Source organism: Paramacrobiotus metropolitanus, unplaced genomic scaffold (assembly GCF_019649055.1).
Source record: "Paramacrobiotus metropolitanus isolate TYO unplaced genomic scaffold, Prichtersi_v1.0 Parri_scaffold0000364, whole genome shotgun sequence".
Lineage (NCBI taxonomy): Eukaryota > Metazoa > Tardigrada > Eutardigrada > Parachela > Macrobiotidae > Paramacrobiotus > Paramacrobiotus metropolitanus.
Genome location: NW_026570584.1, coordinates 9,361 through 29,683, shown reverse-complemented (window position 1 = coordinate 29,683; position 20,323 = coordinate 9,361). Strand labels below are relative to the sequence as shown.

General features: G+C 43.6%; 2 protein-coding genes across 3 annotated transcripts; both read left to right on the top strand.

Annotated features, from left to right (window-relative positions):
- The first annotated feature begins 4,703 nt into the window (after nt 1–4,703).
- LOC129602225 (BTB/POZ domain-containing protein 2-like) lies at nt 4,704–10,707 on the top strand. Of its 2 annotated transcripts, none has more exons than XM_055501216.1 (7): nt 4,704–4,971; nt 5,143–5,282; nt 7,615–7,741; nt 7,871–8,036; nt 8,293–8,468; nt 8,674–8,809; nt 10,578–10,707. In XM_055501216.1, the coding sequence occupies exons 3-7, from the start codon at nt 7,704–7,706 to the stop codon at nt 10,614–10,616; spliced, it is 555 nt and encodes a 184-aa protein (XP_055357191.1). In that variant the 5' UTR covers nt 4,704–4,971; nt 5,143–5,282; nt 7,615–7,703; the 3' UTR covers nt 10,617–10,707. The 2 variants fall into 2 exon arrangements, with proteins under 2 accessions (XP_055357191.1, XP_055357192.1); XM_055501217.1 differs by having other exon boundaries at nt 10,544–10,669.
- A 2,804-nt stretch (nt 10,708–13,511) lies between these two features.
- LOC129602222 (cingulin-like) lies at nt 13,512–15,458 on the top strand. Its single transcript, XM_055501214.1, has one exon. The coding sequence runs from the start codon at nt 13,512–13,514 to the stop codon at nt 15,456–15,458; it is 1,947 nt and encodes a 648-aa protein (XP_055357189.1).
- The last annotated feature ends 4,865 nt before the right edge of the window (nt 15,459–20,323 follow it).

Here is a 20,323-nt window from a genome sequence, read left to right as displayed (position 1 = left end):
GACCTGGCTAAACGTTTGGAAGATGTTTTTGCTGAAGTAGGGCACAACGATCTCTTGCGCGCCCGTATATATATCAACCTTTATTGAGTTCCGTATGCTGTTATGCGGCAAAAAACCCCTATTACAAATTAGGGGAAAAGGCACGCATAACCTATTCTTTTTCGAAAGTTTTGTAAACAAAACTCGTGCAACGGAAGCAACAATAAGGTAAAAGACCGCTTGCTCTCCACTACTTACTTTACACATCAATCTTTTTTTTGGTATTTTCTAGAAAAACTTTAAAATATATAGAAATTATAGTGGTTATGAGTATGGAAAGGACGATCACAATACAGATTATGCGGGATGTATGGCACGCAACAATGCAACACACACCAACCACATAAAAAAATGAACATAATCAATAAACATACAGACTCATGCACTCGCTCGAAGGAGGGTAGGCATGGCGTTTTGGCTGGATTGCGACGGCGGATTGCATTGACTGCACACGCTTGATGGGAGAGAGAGAAGAAAAATATAAGACGGAGCGAGTCAGCGTGAGAACGAGAGAGACACAGCGCTCAGAGAGCTGGCCGTCGAGAATGAGATCACAGTGAGTACGAGACCCGTAGCTGACTTCAACAAACAGTGGATGTGACTTGGTTTTCGCAAACCCTTTAATACAGCAATAGGAGGATATTTCACATGCAGAAACCAAAACACTAACAATTTATTAAAAAGTTATGAAGACATCAGAATTTTTCAGATTTGATTATCAGGCTTTCATTTCACATTAAAACTATGCCTTCCGTAAAATTCAGAAAAAAACAAAATTTTCACAAGTTATGAATTATTAATTATGAAAATTAATATGCACTAGTTAAACCGTGAAAAGCTTAGTCGGGCTAGGTGGAAGCCATTGTTTATCCGAACGCTTATTAAAAATTGCGTAACTACAACAAACAGCAATTTTAGCCATTTTTTTACAAATAACCGAAGATGTGCTTGACTTGCAACCAGATATTTGTTTTAGCAAACACGTTACATTACTGCTGGTACTTTTGGGAATCATTCCCAAAGACCCCACAGCTATATGATGTTGTTTTACTGTCCAGCCTAATCCTGCAAGATCGTTTTGTAGGCTAGCATACCGCGTACTTTTCCTTGACTCAGCATTGCGAAAGCTTTTCACAGATTCGAAAGGCACCGTTACTTCTACCACATCAATACGTTTTAACGACCTGTTAATTATAGTTATGTCAGGAAACACGTTAGTAGAAAGAATGTCAGCAGGGATAGTGTCAACATGCGAGGAATAGGAGTCAGCCGCTAAATCGCACAAAACTTTCGTGTTTTTGTCGGTGTCCTTGGTCGCCGCAATTAGTTCATCTGCCAGTGCCTTGACGATACTGTTATGCCTCCATGTAAAGCGAGCAGACTGTAAAGAGACTGGACAACCAATAAGTATATGGCCGAGTGTGCCTGCCGCATGACCACATAATAAACAAATGGGAGACACCAGTTTGCCCCATTTATGGAGGTTGGTGAAGGAAGGGGCGACATTTAGTCGGGCTTGGGAGAGAAATGCGCAAGTACTTCGTGGTAAATCAAATTTAAGGGAGGCCCAATAAGTGTCGGCGTCTTCCTCATTAGCAACACGCAGCCAGGCACCTTGTTGAATGAGACTGGCCACGTGTTGTTCTCGCTCCAAGGTGATGATAGAGTAAACATGGGAAGACACATTGTCTTTGGCAGCGGTACGTGCTTTGTTGATAACAGCGGTGCTGTTAGTGTTGACTACAATAGCGGCACGGGCAATCTCAGCTTCAGACTGAATAACAGGTGCAAACTGGTGCATAGCATTAGAGGGCGATGTTATTACTTCATCAGCGGCACACTGAACTACTGGGTCAGCTTCAGAAATCAAACAATCGACAATAAGTCCACCACGGGCTTGGTAGTAGGTGTTTTTAATAGATTTGAAATTAGCGCCCTGTGGCAAGAAGAGAGAATCGGTATTAGCACAGCGAGGAAGGCGAAGCCATTTACGTAAAAACTTATTCGTTAATGTTTGCAAATTTTCAACTGCAGCAGGGGAAAGGTCATGCACAGTCAAAAGGAAACGAACACACTGAACGATATAGTTATTATATATCCACAGTTTATATTCTTCACGAAGAGACAGTTGGTCGGTTTTCAAAAGCAAATCCATTAAACAATTGTTAATGCTTTTATGAGCATTACGACGCTGGTTATTTGAAAAGACATATGAACCCAGAAACTTCATTGGCTCCGATTTGATATTAGGCACAGGAACTCCGTTAATGAAAAATTCATGATCAGAAGCAATACCTTTTGTCAAAGAAAAAGACCTGCATTTCGAAACTTTTAAAAAAAGGCCCATATTTGCCATTCGGATGTTTACTTCACGCAAAAGTTTATCCATAGAGCGCTTGTGATTAGTAATTAACGTCAAATCATCTGCAAACGCAAGCGCTACCACTTTTTCATTATCGATCTCAATGCCGGCATTGTTATTCTGCTTCAAATATTCAAGCACTGGATTAAAACACAACAGAAACAGGATGCAGCTCATCGAATCGCCTTGAAATAGGCCAACTTTAAAGGGGATGGGATTAGTAATAAAATCATTATTCTGCACCTTGACGGATAAGCCATCATAATAGGCCAGAATATAATTCACGTAAGACGCGCTGATTCCATAACGAGAGAGAACATCTTTTAATAATTCATGTCTCACTGAGCCGTAAGCATTTGGAATATCAAGCCACGCAACATGCAAAGCGCGCTTCAGTTAGCGCTGCTTCTCTATGATATGCTGCAATTTTAACGAATGTTGCCCACAGCCGTTCATGCACTCAATGAAACCTTTCTGTACAGAGACGTCAATAATATTATTTTTTTGGACAAAAGAGAGGATACGGTTTGAAATGACGGTATGCAAAATTTTAGCACAGCAGCTGGTTAAGGTAATCGGCCGGTAGTTAGAACAATCGTTGGCGTCACCGGCTTTGTACAGGAGGATAGTGCGACCGACTTTCCACGAAGCTGGCGGGTTGGCCGAGGAGATAATTTTATTATACATATACGCCAAAAAGTTATGCAACACAGGAAAATTTTAAAACACCGTATCCCAGTCCATCTAAGCCCGACCCAGTACGCCCTGACTTTTCTTCAAAGCACCGTTGACTTCCTGCCCAGAATTGGAGATTCATTGAAAGGCACAGAAATTTCAGGAGATTTGATTTTTCAAACCATGTCAAATTCAGCGGTTCAGGCGCTGCCGGATTATACGTTTGTTCAAAATGCGATTCAATCTCAACTTTGCCGAGGCAATTAGTATTGGCGCCACCGGATTTTGAAAATTGTTCTTTAATGAAAGCAAATCGGTTTTAAGAAAAACTTTTCATTAGACTGCATCTCAGAGGCCTTTTTTAATTCCGAAATCTGGTTGCACAACTTTTTGTTAAGGACACGGAGATGCTGCAGAGCACATACATCCTCTTCCGGTAACTGAAAACCACGCGTCTGCAACCGCCTACGTTTGCGAATAATTTTAGTAATACGACCAGCAATTTTAAATTTTTCATCAAGTAATTCACGTGGAACGGACCGTTTTAAAATTTTATCGAAATAAGTGGAGTTATTTACAGTTTTACAATTAAGAGCTTTAATAAAGTAGTTAGCTAGAGACCAGGTTAGTAATTCTATAGCGTTGGCTTCCGAGATACGACCCAGTAGTTCAGCATTTTTTAGCCGAGCAGTAACATCACCAAGAAAATTTTCAAACCTGACGGTGACATCAGAGGATAGTGATTCCCAGTCTGGCTGGATGATTTTCGGACGGGAACAGTTTTCCTGGCATATCTGGGCAATACTCGGTGCTTGCTGGTCGTCAGCGATGATACCAGATAATAAATTGTATAAATTATCAACATTATTAATGCAATAATTAACAATACGGACAGGGGCGGAAGACATTTTTTATGCACAAGTAACTCGCAAATAATTACAGAAAAAATTAAAATTTTAAGTTCCAATACGGTAGTATAAATAAATCAGGATGACGCGGTCAGGAGAGCAAGGTGATAACAAAGATAACGCGAGTGCGCTAGTACATCCACATTACAAAACGCAGCTTCGAAGCTGCGTTAAATTTCTATTTCACATACACATTCACCTCCGTTGTTGTGCATAGCCAACCGAGCTTTACACGGTGGTCACCGGAACCCGTAACATATAGTAAATATCGAAGCATTCTAATTGCTATTGCTAATAAAATGTGATCAAGTATTAATCCGCATTAATAATTTAGCCTCACTTAGATTTAAAAGTTTTTACTGGTAATAGACTATTAGTGATTGTAAATTTAGTAATTACGATTAGCAGTTAAAGTAATTATTATCAGTGATTACAATTATCAATGCACATTTGTAATATTGTGTAGGTTGCGTTACTGTAATTAAGGCTAATTACATTAATTAATAACGCGTATTAATTAGCTAAGTTACATTGAGTAAATGGATACATTCTTTTCTTCAGTTAAGTTGCAAATTATTGCATTAATTAATGACACCCCAATCATGCGGATCAAAACGCGCCTCCGGCCCTGCTGCACAGTTCGTTTTGTCAGTACGCAGCACGATTCATTTAACTGTCAGTGCTTGCGTTTTCTGTGGTGATCCACTGCTTATTACTGGTCCAACGCATTTGTATTTTTTGCTGTGTGTCATCCATCGGTGACGCATTCAGCTTTCACATTTTATTTCGCGATATCTTTCTTGAGAGGATTAGCTAATATTGATCGGGTCTGTCTGACCCTTTCACTTGTTGCTGCTTGCAAGTTGCAACCGGAAATACAGTTAGCAACCAGAAGTACGATGACCGTCCCCGGCGGGGGTTTGTGCAGCAGGAAACCGCGTCAGCGACTCCCACCCTTAGGTGGCGTTGTGTTTCAAAAAGCCTCAGGTAGACTGAAACAAGCGTGCTCAGTGCTCACTGCATTCCTTAACAATCAGCTGTTTGACTGCAGGTTAAAGTAGCTCAGTTTTCTGTTCTAATTTGCAAATCGTTAGTGATATCGACTTGCACTGAGATTTTTAGTTTTATATTCTGCGTTTTCCCTACTATCGGGTCTAGTGAGCCATGTGCGACTCCATGATGCCCCCCGATCGCGGCGCAGTGGATCCAATTCTGCACGAAGAGGAACTAGCAATCCGCGATGTGGACTTCGTTGTTGGACGGGATCATGGCCAAGAGAAAATCTTCTCTGCATCCAAGTACGACAGCACTGTGCATGTACCGGCAATACCGCAAGATAGGGATATGGCCAAAAAAGGTTCAAATGACAAGATTGTTGATGCTCCTTACTCAGAATTTTTTTCTGAATCGAATGAGCCGAGACAAGCGCGGATCCGAAGTCACGTGACTGAGCTATGAGTCAGTTTGTATAATAGGTGCTTTGTCATAGTTTTTTATGTAATACCAGTGATAAACACATGTTTTATAGCTAGTTTTGTTCATAAAAAAAATTCTGAGTCGAATGATATGTGAATCACGTCGATCAGAGATCGCGTGACCAAGTTATGAATTTATTCAATCATTTTCTGGATTTCAGGAGTTTAATAAGTACTCCTTCTTGCTGATGACGTCATATACACGTCATAAATGACACGTTCGACTCAGATTTTTTTCACTCATAAAGGTCAAGCTAGGTCTCAAAGGTCACTTGACTGAAGTACTGAAAACGGTTAAAATTAAATAAAAGATGCTTAGCGGTAATGTTATTATTCAGCCAACTTATTTTCGCCCAAGATATTTTGGGTTACTCTAACAGTTTGTGTATTCACAGCTAGGTGACTCGTTTCTTTAAAAGAGACATATGGGCTGGTCACAGCTACCAGCAATGTTACTCCTTTGAGTCCTTTCCTTAAACGAAACAGAACTAATGACACCCCACAGCAGTGTTACTCCTTTCTTTAAACGAGACAGAAGTGGTAACACCCAACAGCAATGTTACTCCTTTCTTTAAACGAGACAGAGGAAGTAAAACCTCAAACCAATGTTACTCCTTTCTTTCAACAAAACAGAAGAAGTAGCACCTCACAGCAGTATTACTCCTTTCTTTAAACGAGACAGAAGTAGTGACACCCGACAGGAGTGTTACTCCTTTCTTTAAACGAGACAGAACTCATGACACCCGACAGGAGTGTTACTCCTTTCTTTAAACGAGATAGAGGAAGTAGAACCTCAAACCAATGTTACTCCTTTCTTTAAGCAAAACAGAAGAAGTGGCACCTCACAGCAGTAGTACTCCTTTCTTTAATCGAGACAGAAGTGGTAACACCCCACAGCAATGTTACTTCTTTCTTCAAACGAGACAGAACTAATAACACCCTATAGCAATGTTACTTCTTTCTTTGAACGAGACAGAACTAGTGACACCCCACAGCAGGGTGACTCCTTTCTTTAAACGAGACAAGTAGAACCTTAAACCAATGTTACTCCTTTCTTTCAGCAAAACAGAAGAAGTAGCACCTCACAGCAGTATTACTCCTTTTTTGAACGAGACAGGAAAGGTAACAACTCACAGCAATGTTATATCTTTCTTTAAACAAGACCGAACTAGGAACACCCCACAGTAATATCACTCCTTTCTTTAAACGAGACAGAACTAGTAACACCCTTCTGCCTTGTTATCCCACAACAATATTACTCCCTGCATTGCATACACCACACAACACAGTTACTCCTTTCTCTAAGCAGGGCAGATAAACTGTAAACACCCAACAGCAATCCTACTCCTTTCTGTAAAAAGACAGAAGAAGGAACACCTAAACGCAACGCTACTCCTTTCTTTAAACGATACATGAATAACTGACACCCCAGATTTGGGTTTGGTTTCGTTAATTGTTACGCAGTTTAGGTTACCTCTTTCTTATGTTTCCTTGTTATATTTATGATTAATTATAATTCTTGTGTTATCTTATGTTTCTTGTAATCGTTATGATTCGTTGTTTTTTATCATTTCCTATACTCCCTAAGTTTTATCTTTGATGTGAATCGCCAAAATAGATGTTTGCTTGTGACCTTCAGATGACCTTTACTCCAAAGGTCATATGACGATTCATTTCAGAGAAACGGAGTCGAGTGACGTCATCAGCGTGTCCTGCTTTCGTGGGTCTTTCCCAATTTGTACGTCACCGTGGTTAAATGGCACGAAAATGACTAGTTTAAAAAAGGCCCGAAAATTGACGAAATTTTAAAAAATTTAAAATTTGGTCACGTGATTTATTATTCACCTGAGATGGATACTGTTCGACTCAGACTTTTGAACAAAACAAGTAATGCACCGTCTGTTTTTGTATGGTATTTGCTAACTTTACCATGGTAAGGCGCCCATATGCAAATTAGCCCATAGCTCGGTCACGTGACTTCAGAACCATCGTTGTCCCGGTCCATTCGACTCAGAAAAAAATTCTGAGTAGGATACGTCGATAATCAGCCCATTTTTTGCAAAACTGGCCATATCCCTATATTGCGGTTTTACCCATGTACCCTGCGCGCGCGATAATACCATTGCATTTGGAGAGAGCCTTGATTATTTTACAGGGCTGCGTTGGCCAATGTGAGTCCTGTATTTTGGGCCATGTTCTACGGACATTCCAGCGAACCTGCTGCCAACAGGGTCCAGGTTCCTGATGCTCTACCGGATGCCTTTTCCCATATGCTCAGGAAGGTGGTAACGACCATTTCTAATTCCTGCAAGGGTTCTTCAAACCATAAGCTATGCTGCTGCTTATTTTTGATTAAATTAAAATTAAAATCAATATGAAATCATCAGTTTGCCTGTTTTTTCAAATTGCAGCCATGTGCAGTGTCGTGAGGATCCACTGCCCAATCTCAGCCCGCACAACGTCTTCGCCACGATGAACGTCGCCATGAAGTACCAGCTGCCAGCGCTGCTGCAACACTGCAGCGAGTTCGTCAGTCACAGTCTGCGCGCCAGCAACTGTCTGCTCTTCCTCGATAACGTAAGTCGCACGCTTTTGCAGCGCGGTTTTTTCAATTTATCTTCTTACTTGTACAGTTGTGATAAGAATTTTTGATTAGTTTTTTTCGCAAGTTGTATCTCGTATTAAATAAAACGAAAAGCATAATTTTTAACCAGAACATTTTCCAATAGCCTGGTAAAATATTTCCCTTAATGGAGTGCTGCTGTAATTGGATTCTGTAAGATTATTCATGAATTCAGTAAACAGGTGCCTGACTGTTTGGTTGTTTCTGCAGGCCGTTCTATGGGGCGACGCGGAGTCTCTCAGAATGTGCATGGAGATGGTGGACGCCTACAGCGAAGTGCTTTTCTTGGAGGACTTTGCAGGGCTGCAGCATGAGACGCTGATGATGGTGCTCCGACGCAATACCCTGGCCGCCAATGAAGACAGCGTCTACAAGGCCGCCGAGAGGTCTGTAAGCTGATGAATAAAAAAAAGCTGCTGTACCTTGCCAACGCATCGATATAATAGTATTCTGAAATTGTTGGCTGCATTTATACTATTCTGGAGTTGGGTCATATTCTCATTTTTATCCCGTACAGTATTCGATTCTCTGTGAACCAGTAGGAACTGTACTGCGTAATATGCGATATCTCCATTACTGTTAATGTTGCAGTTGGGCGTTTGCGGCCTGCGCTCGCAACAACCTGGATCCATCCCCCTTCAACCGGCGCCAGGTGCTGGGCAGTGCCTTCCGCCTCATACGTTTCCCGCTCCTAACCGATGCTCTGCTCAGTGACGCCTTCATGGAGGTCAGAACCTCGCGTTAATTTACTTCATTAACAGTAACCAGAATTGATTGCTTTTAATTTGAATTAATTGGTTTAAATTAGAATCGCTTAGTTATTTTAAGTTTACTAAATCTGAGGCATGCACGTAATCAACTAAAATAAATTTGGAATTAGTTTATTTAATAGAATTAATTTTCCTGTTCATTTAGAATAAAATAATTTAAATTCGAATTGATCAGTATGTTCTGTTTCGGAATTGAATCAATTAATTGAAATAAAAATTATTCGTTTAAAATATTATTCGTTTATTCGTTAAAAAATTATTCGTTTAAATCAGTACTGGTTAATCGTTTTAAGTTTAATAAATTTGTCATAAAAAATAAATCCAATCTGAAAAGAGTAGTTTACTGTGTTTAACAGAATTAATTTCCTTTGTCATTCATAAAAACTATGTTAGAATTTATATTAGGAGATTATTATAGTCACGGGAACAGAAACCGGAAGCGTCGCACACACTGGTGTTGTTCTGTTATGTTCTATTCATCAACGTTACACAAGCAGGTTTCTTATATAGCACTAGGTACATTCACGATATTAGTAAGTTACTGCACCTAAACATCTGATAAACAAGGGGATTGGTGACCTGGATGCACCGTACACTCATAGATCAGTTAGTAGGACAATGGTCATAGTTCACAAGTAGATGACACTTTATGAGTGTATAATATATTGGTAATATATTTTCTAACACCCCCCTTCACCCAGCGCGCCATATCCACTGAAATGCACACTGGTTCCAAAGGTTCTTGATTCGGATCCTTGATATCTTTATTGATTCTCTCACGCGTTCACGTCGGCAATGTTGCACTCGGTGTCCCACGATTCCACAGTTAGTGCAAGCCGGGCAAGTTGGACATGTTCTGGTTGTGTGTCCTTGCATTCCGCAGTAGCTGCATTCGATGTCCATATCTTGATATGCGGATCCTGAAGGCCGTGGTCCTGTCCCTTGATCATCTCTCTCTTTTATTCTCTCTCTCTCTCTTTTACTCTCTCTCTCTCTCTCTGACTGAAACTCGGATACGCTGATCCGAAAGGTCCTTTAGGATATCTTCGGTTTTCTTCCTGAGTTTTGATCATCTGTTCTGTTAACATCAGCTTTTCACGGAAGACTCTCATCTTCGGATCGGGGCCTGTTTCTTTTCGTCTGCTGGATCATCTCTTTGCATCTTGTTGCTTCCATCCACAATGCTCCACACGCCTTCTCCAGTTAAGGCGCCCTCCACTTCGACTCTCCGTCGATCGTAGTTCAAGCCATTGAGTACCGTGACCTTTATCTCCTTCAACGTTGCCATCTTGGCGTCCGTAACAGTAACAGTAGTAAACCACTATACCAATAAGACACGGCAGATACAACTTCCTGCTTAGAGACAAACAGGTCTCATAATCTGTAAGAATTTATATTAGGAGATTATTATAGTCACGGGAACAGAAACCGGAAGCGTCGCACACACTGGTGTTGTTCTGTTATGTTCTATTCATCAACGTTACACAAGCAGGTTTCTTATATAGCACTAGGTACATTCACGATATTAGTAAGTTACTGCCCCTTAACATCTGATAAACAAGGGGATTGGTGACCTGGGTGCACCGTACACTCATAGATCAGTTAGTAGGACAATGGTCATAGTTCACAAGTAGATGACACATTATGAGTGTATAATATATTGGTAATATATTTCTAACAAATTATTTCAGACTCAATAATTTATTCCCTTTCTGAATTGCTCAGCTGGGTTTGCTGTCCCAAGAAGAACTGGCGCAAATATAGTGCTATAAGAACGCCACGATCAAACCATCCCTCCCATTCCCCACCGCACCCCGTCAACCTCCCGTTATTCGTGTCGCCAACATGGAGTTCAAGCACAAAGAACCGGTCTTTGTCAAGTGGGTTCGGGACGCTGAATACTGGCTGCCGGCGGAAGTCATCGCGGGGCACCCACCCCACCTTGTCGTGTCGCTGTGCGCTGGATGTCTGGGCGGTGAGAGGATACTGGTTCACACGAAGAAGATGATTCGCGCCGCGGACTTCCTAGTCCGTGAACGAGCGGTGTTGGCGCAGGGGGAGGCGGCGGAGTATGCCCGGTCGTGTTTTGGACGCCACATCGTTAATTTCGCCGGACAAAAACCGCGATCGGTGGAGTTCATTGATTTGCAAGTGTGGGATGTGGATGTGAAGGCGTGGAAGGCGCATGGAAAGAAAGCGGGGACTGGGGTGCAGCCGGGGTGTGCCGGATGTGAAAGAGCGGCAGTAGTTAGCGCTGATATTTGAGAGAATCTTTTTTTCTTAGAGTTACAGTATTTTTCTTCTAGTATTACCTTGTTCTTCGGTCTCTCTGGAGTTTTCTTTTGACAGTCGGTTGGCAACCAAAATTGGGTTTATTTAGTTCGGTATTTCAGTTGCAGAGAATTTTGACTGTCGTCGAGTAGCTAGATTGGAAGGTGTCAAAGGTGATGCACATAAAAAAGGTCGTGGTGACGTGGGGAGGAGTACACCACCCGGATGCCACGATGATGTCCGCCTTTACCTGTGAATACAAAGCATCGTGTTATTATCTAGTCATCTCTCTACCTGTGATTGGTTGTACGTTAAATCCCTAGCGATGTATGCCGTGTACTACCTGAAGTCTATATAAGCTCGAGTGATGTCTAATATCGATACGGGTCAGGAATTAGTCTCTTGATTTCTGACATTCTTACTTTTCTGACTTCCATGTGTCGAGGATTACGATGTGTATTGGATTAAAGGGCAGTATTTTCTAAAGGTTACCTAGAAGTTCGGGATTCGAGTCTAATCTTAGCTTTAGGGAACCGCAGTATACTCGCGCCGCACAGGCCATCGCCTTTATCTAATCCACGTAAAACACCGAGACCGGAAGTGAGAAGTAAGGCATTCGTTCGTGTTTCGCAGGGCTCCTGATAGGGATTCCTGGTTCCTGAGTTCGTACGCATACCGCCATCGATCCTCCAAGTTGTTTTCGCCGTACCAGTTTGAGAGAGAAGAGTGCTCATACCGCTAAGCGTGGCTGGGAAGTGGTTAATCAAGCACACCCGCTTATTAATACGACATGGCGCCCACCGATGGTTCGTAATTTTCCCGATGGTACAGCGAAAATTAAGGATGGATTTTTGATGGTGGTTTATGCGTGTTTATTGCGCAAAAGTGGTCCGTAGAAAGGCGTTGAACCGAAAGGTGCGCCGAAGGGGGCAGAGCTTCCTCGCCCAGGGCTATTACTTTTGATTGCGAGCTTCCTCGCTGTAATTTCGGTGAGCTTGCTCACCGGGCAGAGCTTCCTCGCCCATTTTTCATTAAATTTAAATTGGAAATTGAAACGGACCGTATACAGATTTACGAAACCTTAAAGGTCGTATAATTTTGCATTGCAGGCGCAAGAAGCGCAGTTTAAAGTTCAGTGGTATCCGGGTTGTCTGCATAAAGCAACGACCGCGATGAATAAAAGTGATCTGCTGTGTCAGTTAGCCTGGCCGCAGATAGAGTGTAAACATTGACTGGGTGCAGTAGCCGAGCCATTATCTGTGGCAAGGCTAGATAAAATCTTCAGCGGCGAATATAAAAGGCAACCGTGAGTGGTAGCCTGTATTGGTAATCAGCAGTCAGCGATCGCTGGCTGAAGAAATCAAAACTTTTATTTCCAGGCAGTCGATGACTGGCCTGGAAATAAAAGTTGGAAATTAAAACGCGGAAATAATTTATAATTAGTACTGTCGAAACCTCAAAGGTCGACAGTAATAATTTAATTTGTACGGTAAAATTGTACTGTACGTTTTGGCCTTTCAAACCTCAAAGGTGAAAGTGCCGTAATGGGGAAAATTTCCGCGCAGTATTTTTGGGTGATTAAACTACTGTAGTAACACAATTGTACGGTACGGTAGTAATTTTGCCTTGCATTTCAAACCTTAAAGGAGATTTGCATGGGCATTTAATTCTGATCGAAACCTTAAAGGTCGGTCGGCGATTTTTCTGTTTACAGTGACGGAAGTTGCTGTAGTGATAAAACTGTACACAAAATAGTGGTGCCGTACAATGGCATTAAAACGGATTGACGCGAAGGCATTGGCACATGTTAAAGGTGTGTAGGATGCGCATGATCAGAAACGATTTAAGTTCAACCCAGAAAAAATTCATCGGGAGTTGTTGTATCGGGAGCTGAAGGTCGAAGTACCGGAGGCAACGTATGCAGGGAAAGCCTGGGTTGAATACCAACAGGATCCGCAATCGCATGGCAGAAAGCCAAAGTACTATAATAATTGGTACACTACTGATTGCTGTATTCCTGAGCCGTATCTGAATGGATTTGTTACAGAAGAAGAATTTAAAGCCGCTGTACAGTGAGCTTTGCTCAAAGAAGCAGATTTCGTGAAAGAATTAGAAGAGAGGAAAAACGCAATGCTGCGTGAACAGCAGCAGAAACTTTTTGAAAGAACAGGAAGACAGACGCGGAATGCAGCGGAAGTCTTACCTGATCCATTTCCGGTGGAAGATGGTAATACGGTGGCAATACAGGCCAATGAGCCGAAGCAACCGGTGTCAGATTCATCGTTGCCCAGTTCAATAAACGTGACAAGTCGAGGAAATACTCCTCCGTTGTCTGACGTGGAAGATTATCGGTCGGTGATTGGGACACCACCAAATACAGAGGATAATATGAGAAAATCCAGGGGTGATGCGGTGGTCAGGCCGGGAGTGGTCTCGTTCCACGCCACTCAAATGCATTTGTATCCGCTGTTGTCGGAAGAGGACTTCGTTCCAGATGAAGAATTTATGGCCGAAGTAGCCAAGACAAACGAGAGATTCTCGGCAGTAACAAATGATTTGGAAGCCGCGGTAGCAGCTCGTGATTCTCTCCCAATATTGGTGAGGAGCTTTAAAAGGCTTATCGCAGCTACCCAGGCTAAAGTGGACACGTTTGGGCAGTCCGAGCAGTTTGACCTGCAATTACAAAAGGAACGTGAAGAGAAATTGAAGTTCCATTCGGACTTCAATGAGATGCGTAATAAATGGGATAAGGCGTGCGCCGAGCGCGATATATTCGCGGACAGAGTGCGAAATCTCAACCAGAGTTTGCTGAATAATCGCGGCGTCGAAACACAAATCAAAACTGAGTATGATCAGCTTGATGCTGAATTTCAGCAATTAAAAAGTGTGAACCATACCTTGGAAGAGTCACTCGAAGAAGTGCAGCGGGAATTGAGCTCCCTAAAAGTTGATTATGCGGCGGAAATAAGCCGAGCAGACACTAGTAAGCTGCATAACGAAAATGTAGATTTAACCAAGCAGTTGAAGACGGTAAAGGGTGAGCTTCAACAGCTAAAGGATTCCTACGCCGTCACGGTTAAACAAAACTCTGATCTCACCAATAAAGTTGATCAGCAGGAGCGGGAATTGCGGGCAGAACGCAGAAGGGTGAATCCAGATGCGGAAATGGTAGCGCAACTACAACAAGAGTTGGCTGTCGCACAGTCCCAGGTCTCCATGGGAAAACAATCCACAAGTACAGCAGTTTCTGCAGTCTGTAAAGACAGTAAAGTAAAATTGAACGCGGAAATTGCCCAGTGGAAAATTGAATGTAATAACTTGAAAACGGCAAGAGATAAAGCCGAAAATGAACTGAAGGAAGTGAAGGCACAGAAGGAAGCCAGGGCACAAGCCTGTTTAGCATGTGATAATGCGAATGCGGCAAAAGCGGAAGCGCAGTCGCTAGCATTTGAAAATCAACAGGAAATTGTCCGACTGAGGGTGGACAATGATACAATTCGAAAGGAAAATAATGAAATTCGCATTTTGTACCACAATCTGCAAAAGTACGCTAAAGATAAAACGGCGGAAGCAGCAGAATACAAAAATCAGTTAGAGGACCGTCGGGAAATTTCACGGTTATATCAACCGGAAGTACCTTTTGGCACAGCGGCAGTGGCGGCGCCACATAATCCAGAGCGATTGGGTGGGCAGGAACACTTGCAGATGCAGTTCTCTGACTCACAACCATATCGGCATTTCAGTACGGAAGTATCAGCGGGTGTGGCGGCGAACCAAAGCCGACCAGACCGGAGTGATATACTGCAGCGGCCAGCAAGTGCCACACCGATTTTGCAACAGCAGACACATCCGGCAGTTTCACGAGCTGACATTTTACAGCAGCATTCAGTACATGCGGGCCAAGTCCCACGTTATGTGTTGAATCAGATTCCGCCGCCCATGGTGAACCCACCGGTGCAGGATGAGAATCATCCAGGCGATGATCAGCGGCGTATGAATAGTCCGACTGGATCACTGGGTACGAGAGATCCGCAGATGGATGAATATCTGCAAGGACAACAAATGATTAATAAGCAAATGGCGCAAATTCTGGCCAGAACGGCAAATCAGAATTCAGATAAACCGGAAAGCGGGATTAAATTACAGCATTTTGATGAAAGCCATCCGGAAAGGATTAACCGGTGGTTGTTGTCCGTTGATCAGTGCAAAACCGCGAATCGCTGGAGTGATGCAACGACTTTTAGTCGCGTATCCGGTGCACTGGGCACAGTAGCGTTCCGTTGGTTCTCAAAACTCGTAACGGATAATCCGGATGAATCGTGGGAAAACTTTTAAGCCGGAAATCAAAAAGCATTATAATGCAGAATTGTCCAAAAGCGACATCCGGCGAGCGATGAATACTCGTACCTTTAAGTACGGTGAAACTGTAAGAGACTACCTCGACAGTTTCATTCCATGGTTTGACGAGTTAAAACCGTCCGACGAGGAACAGGTTGAGGCCATTATGGAAGGCCTGCAAACCAACAAAAAACAGTGGTATGCGAAAATTTTCGAAAATAAACCAAAGAATTTTACGGAGTTAGAAACTCGGTTACAGGAATGTGAGCGGCTTAGTAAAAAACTTTACGGGAAAAAGGATGAAGCAGATCAAAGAAATCCAGCGCCAGAGCAGCGCAGTACGGGAAATAATTCAGTAAATGTTGAAAATCGCGGTGGTCGGGGCGGCCAGTCGCAGCGTGGAAGTTATTATGCAGGCCGCGGTGGCCGTGGGAATTATGCGAATGCACGGGGCGGATATAATCGTCCGTATTCCCAGTCGAATAATTAGCAGCAGCAAAATGTACAGGCGGCAGTTCCGGTGCAACAGCCAGTACAACCGTTGGTAAATGTACAACAACCGCAAGTGCAGTACATATCTGTACCGGTGTATCCGCAGCAGCAGTCGCCAATGCCAGAATTAATCCCTGTGCAATTTGCACAAACGTTTCCGCCCCAGTCGCAGATTCAGGCACAGCAGCAGATGCCGTATCCGGTGAATGTGAATGTTGGCGCTCCAGTCGCACAAATTCCTCCGATGCAACAAGTGCAGCAGCCCGATCAGAATTATCGGCAGCAGCAACCTGCAATTAATAATAATAATAATAATTATGGCGCGAGTAAATATGCAGGCAATCAGAATAATTGGCGGCCGAATAACGGAAGCAATTTCAGAGGAAATTACCGTGGTAATAATTACCAGCGTGGTGGTTATAATGGCGGCGGATATCGCCCGCCTTATCAAAATAATAATAATAATTATGGGCAACAGAATGTAAGGCCCCTAGTTGAACAGTTTCCTCCGCCTCCGCCTGGTGCTCCAACCCAGTTAGGATTTGATGAGCGAAATATTGTCAGGGATTTGTGGAAAACAAACACAGGCGCAAAAATTTGTTACCGGTGTCATGCGGTGCACGCAGTAGCAAATTGTCAGAACCCGTTGGCGTATCCGCGGTTATACGAACCGTCTCGGGAAATTCTGGATCGATGCAACGGTGTCCGAGTAAATATGATGGATATTGATTTGCCGGCCGGCTTGAACGTCTCCAAAGTCCAGTGCAATACTCTGGAAGTTGTAAATATTGATCAGTACCCGGTGTCTAATCTTGTGTGCCATAAACCTATGTTGGACGCACAAGCATGGTACTGCATTATGGACATGAATTACTCAAAAGTAAAAGTGATGATCGATACGGGATCGAGTATTTCCGTTATGTCGCATAAAATGGCGAAGCAATTAAATCTAAATATCTTCCGGTGCCCAGATCATGTACAGGGCAGAGTAGTACATACTGCTTACCAGGGAAGACAGGCTGTTGAGCCAATGGCCGTATTAGTGACTATTCATGAATTCGGAATGGCATGGGAACATTCACTGTTGGTGAGTACTACGTTTGAGCGCGATCACATAGTACTGGGAATGGATTTCTTCGCTACTAAACCGTTCATTCTGGATATGAATACAATGACGTGGCGGCTGTCCAGGATAAAGCCGGGTGCATCAAATTCTTGGAAGAGGGTAACTCAACGGATGTCCGATATCATCCGGGATCACGATTTCGATCCATTGCTTCCGCGTGGGGTGAAGCCTGGTCCGTCGATTCCGGCGTTAATGTTGACTGAGAGAATAGTTGTGGCTAAAGAAACAAAATTCTTGCCTTATGAATCGGCACATGTAATTTTGGCAAATGCCAAACCGGAAGTGTGCATTCTGCACTTACAACGTGCCGAAGAATTAGCCCGAGATTTGAGGGAACCAGACAGCCCGCCCAGAGTGTATCCCAATCAGGTGGTAGCTCAGGCGCATGTGCAGAATACGGCGGCCCAAACAGGATTGACCGCCGTGCCCAGTCAAGTTCGTGGCGGCGGTGGTGCCCAGCAGAGTGATCACTCTGGTACTGCAATAACAGTACAGGCGGAAGTGCATTCAGTACCGATGTCAGCACAGTCAGGTGCTAGTCAAGTTTGTGGGGGTGGCGGTATTTCACCGATTAATCCTCCAGTAAATGTCTCAGTGCAGCCGCAGGCAGCTGGAATAAAAACCGGAAGTGCTCAAGTTCGGGGGGGTGGCGAAGTGAAAAAACCTACCTATTTAATACAAACACTTGATGAAGTACTGCAGCAGTATCCGGAAACGTCGTACATGTTTGTTGGCGTAACTCACGCTAATAATAAAACGATTCAGTGTATGTCCATTGGCGGAAAAACGTTGAATATTGTACCGGTGAATACGGACCGGCGTAATGTGGACGAAGTCCATGACTCACCGTTTCCGGCTCGTATGTCGCGCGACCCAGATTTGCGTCGGTGGATGATGCCGCCAGAAAAGCCGCAAGATAGGGATCGTTTCCCGTCTGAGCTTGATTTCCGTTCACCGCCGTGGGGGCCTGCTGAACAACAGAGATGTGCAGACAGCAAGCAGTGGTTAAAACTGGTAAAGAGACCGGAACTAGCAGACACAAACTTTCTGCGATTTGAAGTAAACCGGTTGTTTACCTTCGAAGGTTTGCTGTGTCGAGTGCCTGATCGTAGCGGGCAGTGTCCCAAAATTTTTGTTCCACATCAGTGGAGGAACAAGTCGATTGCCTGTTTTCATGACATATTGGTGCATCAGCAGTCGTACGGGCCAAATGTAAAATTATACCGTATTTAATGAAGGTATTTTACTGGTCGGATATAATTATCCAGGTCGACGAGTATGAGAAGAATTGCGATAAATGCCGCAATTCGTTGAATTTACCTCGTCAGTTCCAAATTGCGAAACATACGGAAGGCATCGCAGATGCGAAAAAGCCACGGGTGAGATTTTCGCTGGATAATCCGGCACCAGCGGGAGAATTTGATAACGGCACATTCGTCCCAGCAGCGGGCATGCCGGCGATCAGCATTGGTCCATGTCCTGTATCCTACGAGGATAGACAGGCGGAGAAGCAAAATGTAATGTGTACACAGGCTTCTGCGAACGTACCGCAGTCACGATCTCCAGATCCGACGGTAATGAGGCGCATCCAGACGGATTCGGATATCTTTCGGGACGTTAGTATTGAAGAGCAGCATGAGATAATGCGGCACATACAGGAATTGCGTGAGAAAAAACGGGCACAAGTCGTAGCCAGCAGAGATGTGTTGAAAGACGTTAACCTGAGTGAGCAAATGGAAATTATGCGGGAAATTGAGCAGGAAAAGGATAAAAATTCCTCACCTGTCCAGTCGGTAGTAAATGAAGACTGGGAAGAATGTCACAGTCCGGTATTACGTAGGAAGCGCAGAGCTGGCTCAGCGAAGAAATGGCTCCAGAAAGCCTGTATGAAAGCAGTAAAAGCACAAGCAGAAGCACAGGCGGAAGTATCAGTACCTGTGCAGCCGTCACAGCTGAGAGTACAGCAGAAAATTTCGCAGGATATTCGGGATGATCCGACGCTTCTTAAAGTAGCGCATTCTGTGCGGGGAAGTCATTTCCTGTATAACGAAAAAGAAGGACAGGCGGCACAGAATTACACGGAGGTAGATTCGTCTCACCTTTTGCCGGAATTTCCGCCGCTTGAATTCTGTAAAATGGAAATGTTTCCGGCATCGCCAATGATAATTCAGCCTCGATCACAGGGCATAATTTGTGATACGACGAATTTGTCGGATGACAAATTGCACGAATTCCAGGCGAATAATCTGCAGCGGAAGCCCTTTTTCTACGAAGGTAAAATTCCGGAAGATAACTGTAATGCACTAATGTTCGATGGCGTAGTGTCAGTGAATGAACATGGCAATTGCCGAGTGTGCGTTATGAATATGTCGGACAAACCGTTAGTACTAAACACAGAAACAAACCTGGGTGAAATTGCATTAGCGGAAGAAGTATATGAAATGGATTCTCCGGCGTATAAGGAGAATTATCAAGCGGAATTTTGTGATGTTTGCCGGGACGCAAACGGTGTTCCAGTACAATCAGCGTTTTGTGAATGTCTTAGCCAGCAAATCGCAGAGTCGGTTGGCGAATCTGTATTTGATGAAGAAACGGAAGAAACGTTCTCCAAAATAAAAATCGGAGACATTTGCCCCGATAAAGAGGAGTTAAGGAAAATTTTCTATAAAGCAAAAGCGGTCTTACCTACAAAAGCGAGGCCAGTCGGATTTTGCACAATTTATGAGCATTCCGTGGATACTGGTACTAGTGCTCCGGTTCGTACGCCTCCGTATCGTACGTCATTCGAAGACAGGAAATGCCTTCAGGCCAAGACGGCGGAAATGATTCGTGACGGCATAATTGAGCCAACAAACTCGGCATGGGGAAGTCCCATCTGTATTGTAAAAAAGAAAGATGGCTCACGCCGGTTAACCGTAGATTTCCGGAAGTGAAATGAGCGCTTACTTGGCAGCTCGTATCCGTTGCCCAGAGTCGATGACATAATAAACGCCTTGGATAAGGCAACGGTCTTCAGTAAGATTGATTTGAAGAGTGGTTTCTGGCAGATAAAATAAGGCCGGAAGACCGATCTAAAACTACAATGGTCGGTGAAGAATTCACCTTCCAGTACCGCGTACTTCCGTTCGGGATGAAGGACGCGCCGTCTGCGTTTCAGCGCGCAATGGATTTGACGCTCGCAGGCATGAAATGGCGCAACGTGCTCGTCTTCATCGACGACATAATTGTCTTCAGTAAGAAACTG

Coding starts and splice junctions, on each gene's coding strand:
- LOC129602225 (XM_055501216.1), top strand. CDS start 7,704: ATGCTCTACCGGATGCCTTTTCCCATATGCTCAGGAAG. Junction 7,742..7,870: donor TTTCCCATATGCTCAGGAAG/GTGGTAACGACC, acceptor TTCAAATTGCAG/CCATGTGCAGTGTCGTGAGG. Junction 8,037..8,292: donor GTCTGCTCTTCCTCGATAAC/GTAAGTCGCACG, acceptor TTGTTTCTGCAG/GCCGTTCTATGGGGCGACGC.
- LOC129602222 (XM_055501214.1), top strand. CDS start 13,512: ATGAGAAAATCCAGGGGTGATGCGGTGGTCAGGCCGGGAGTGGTCTCG.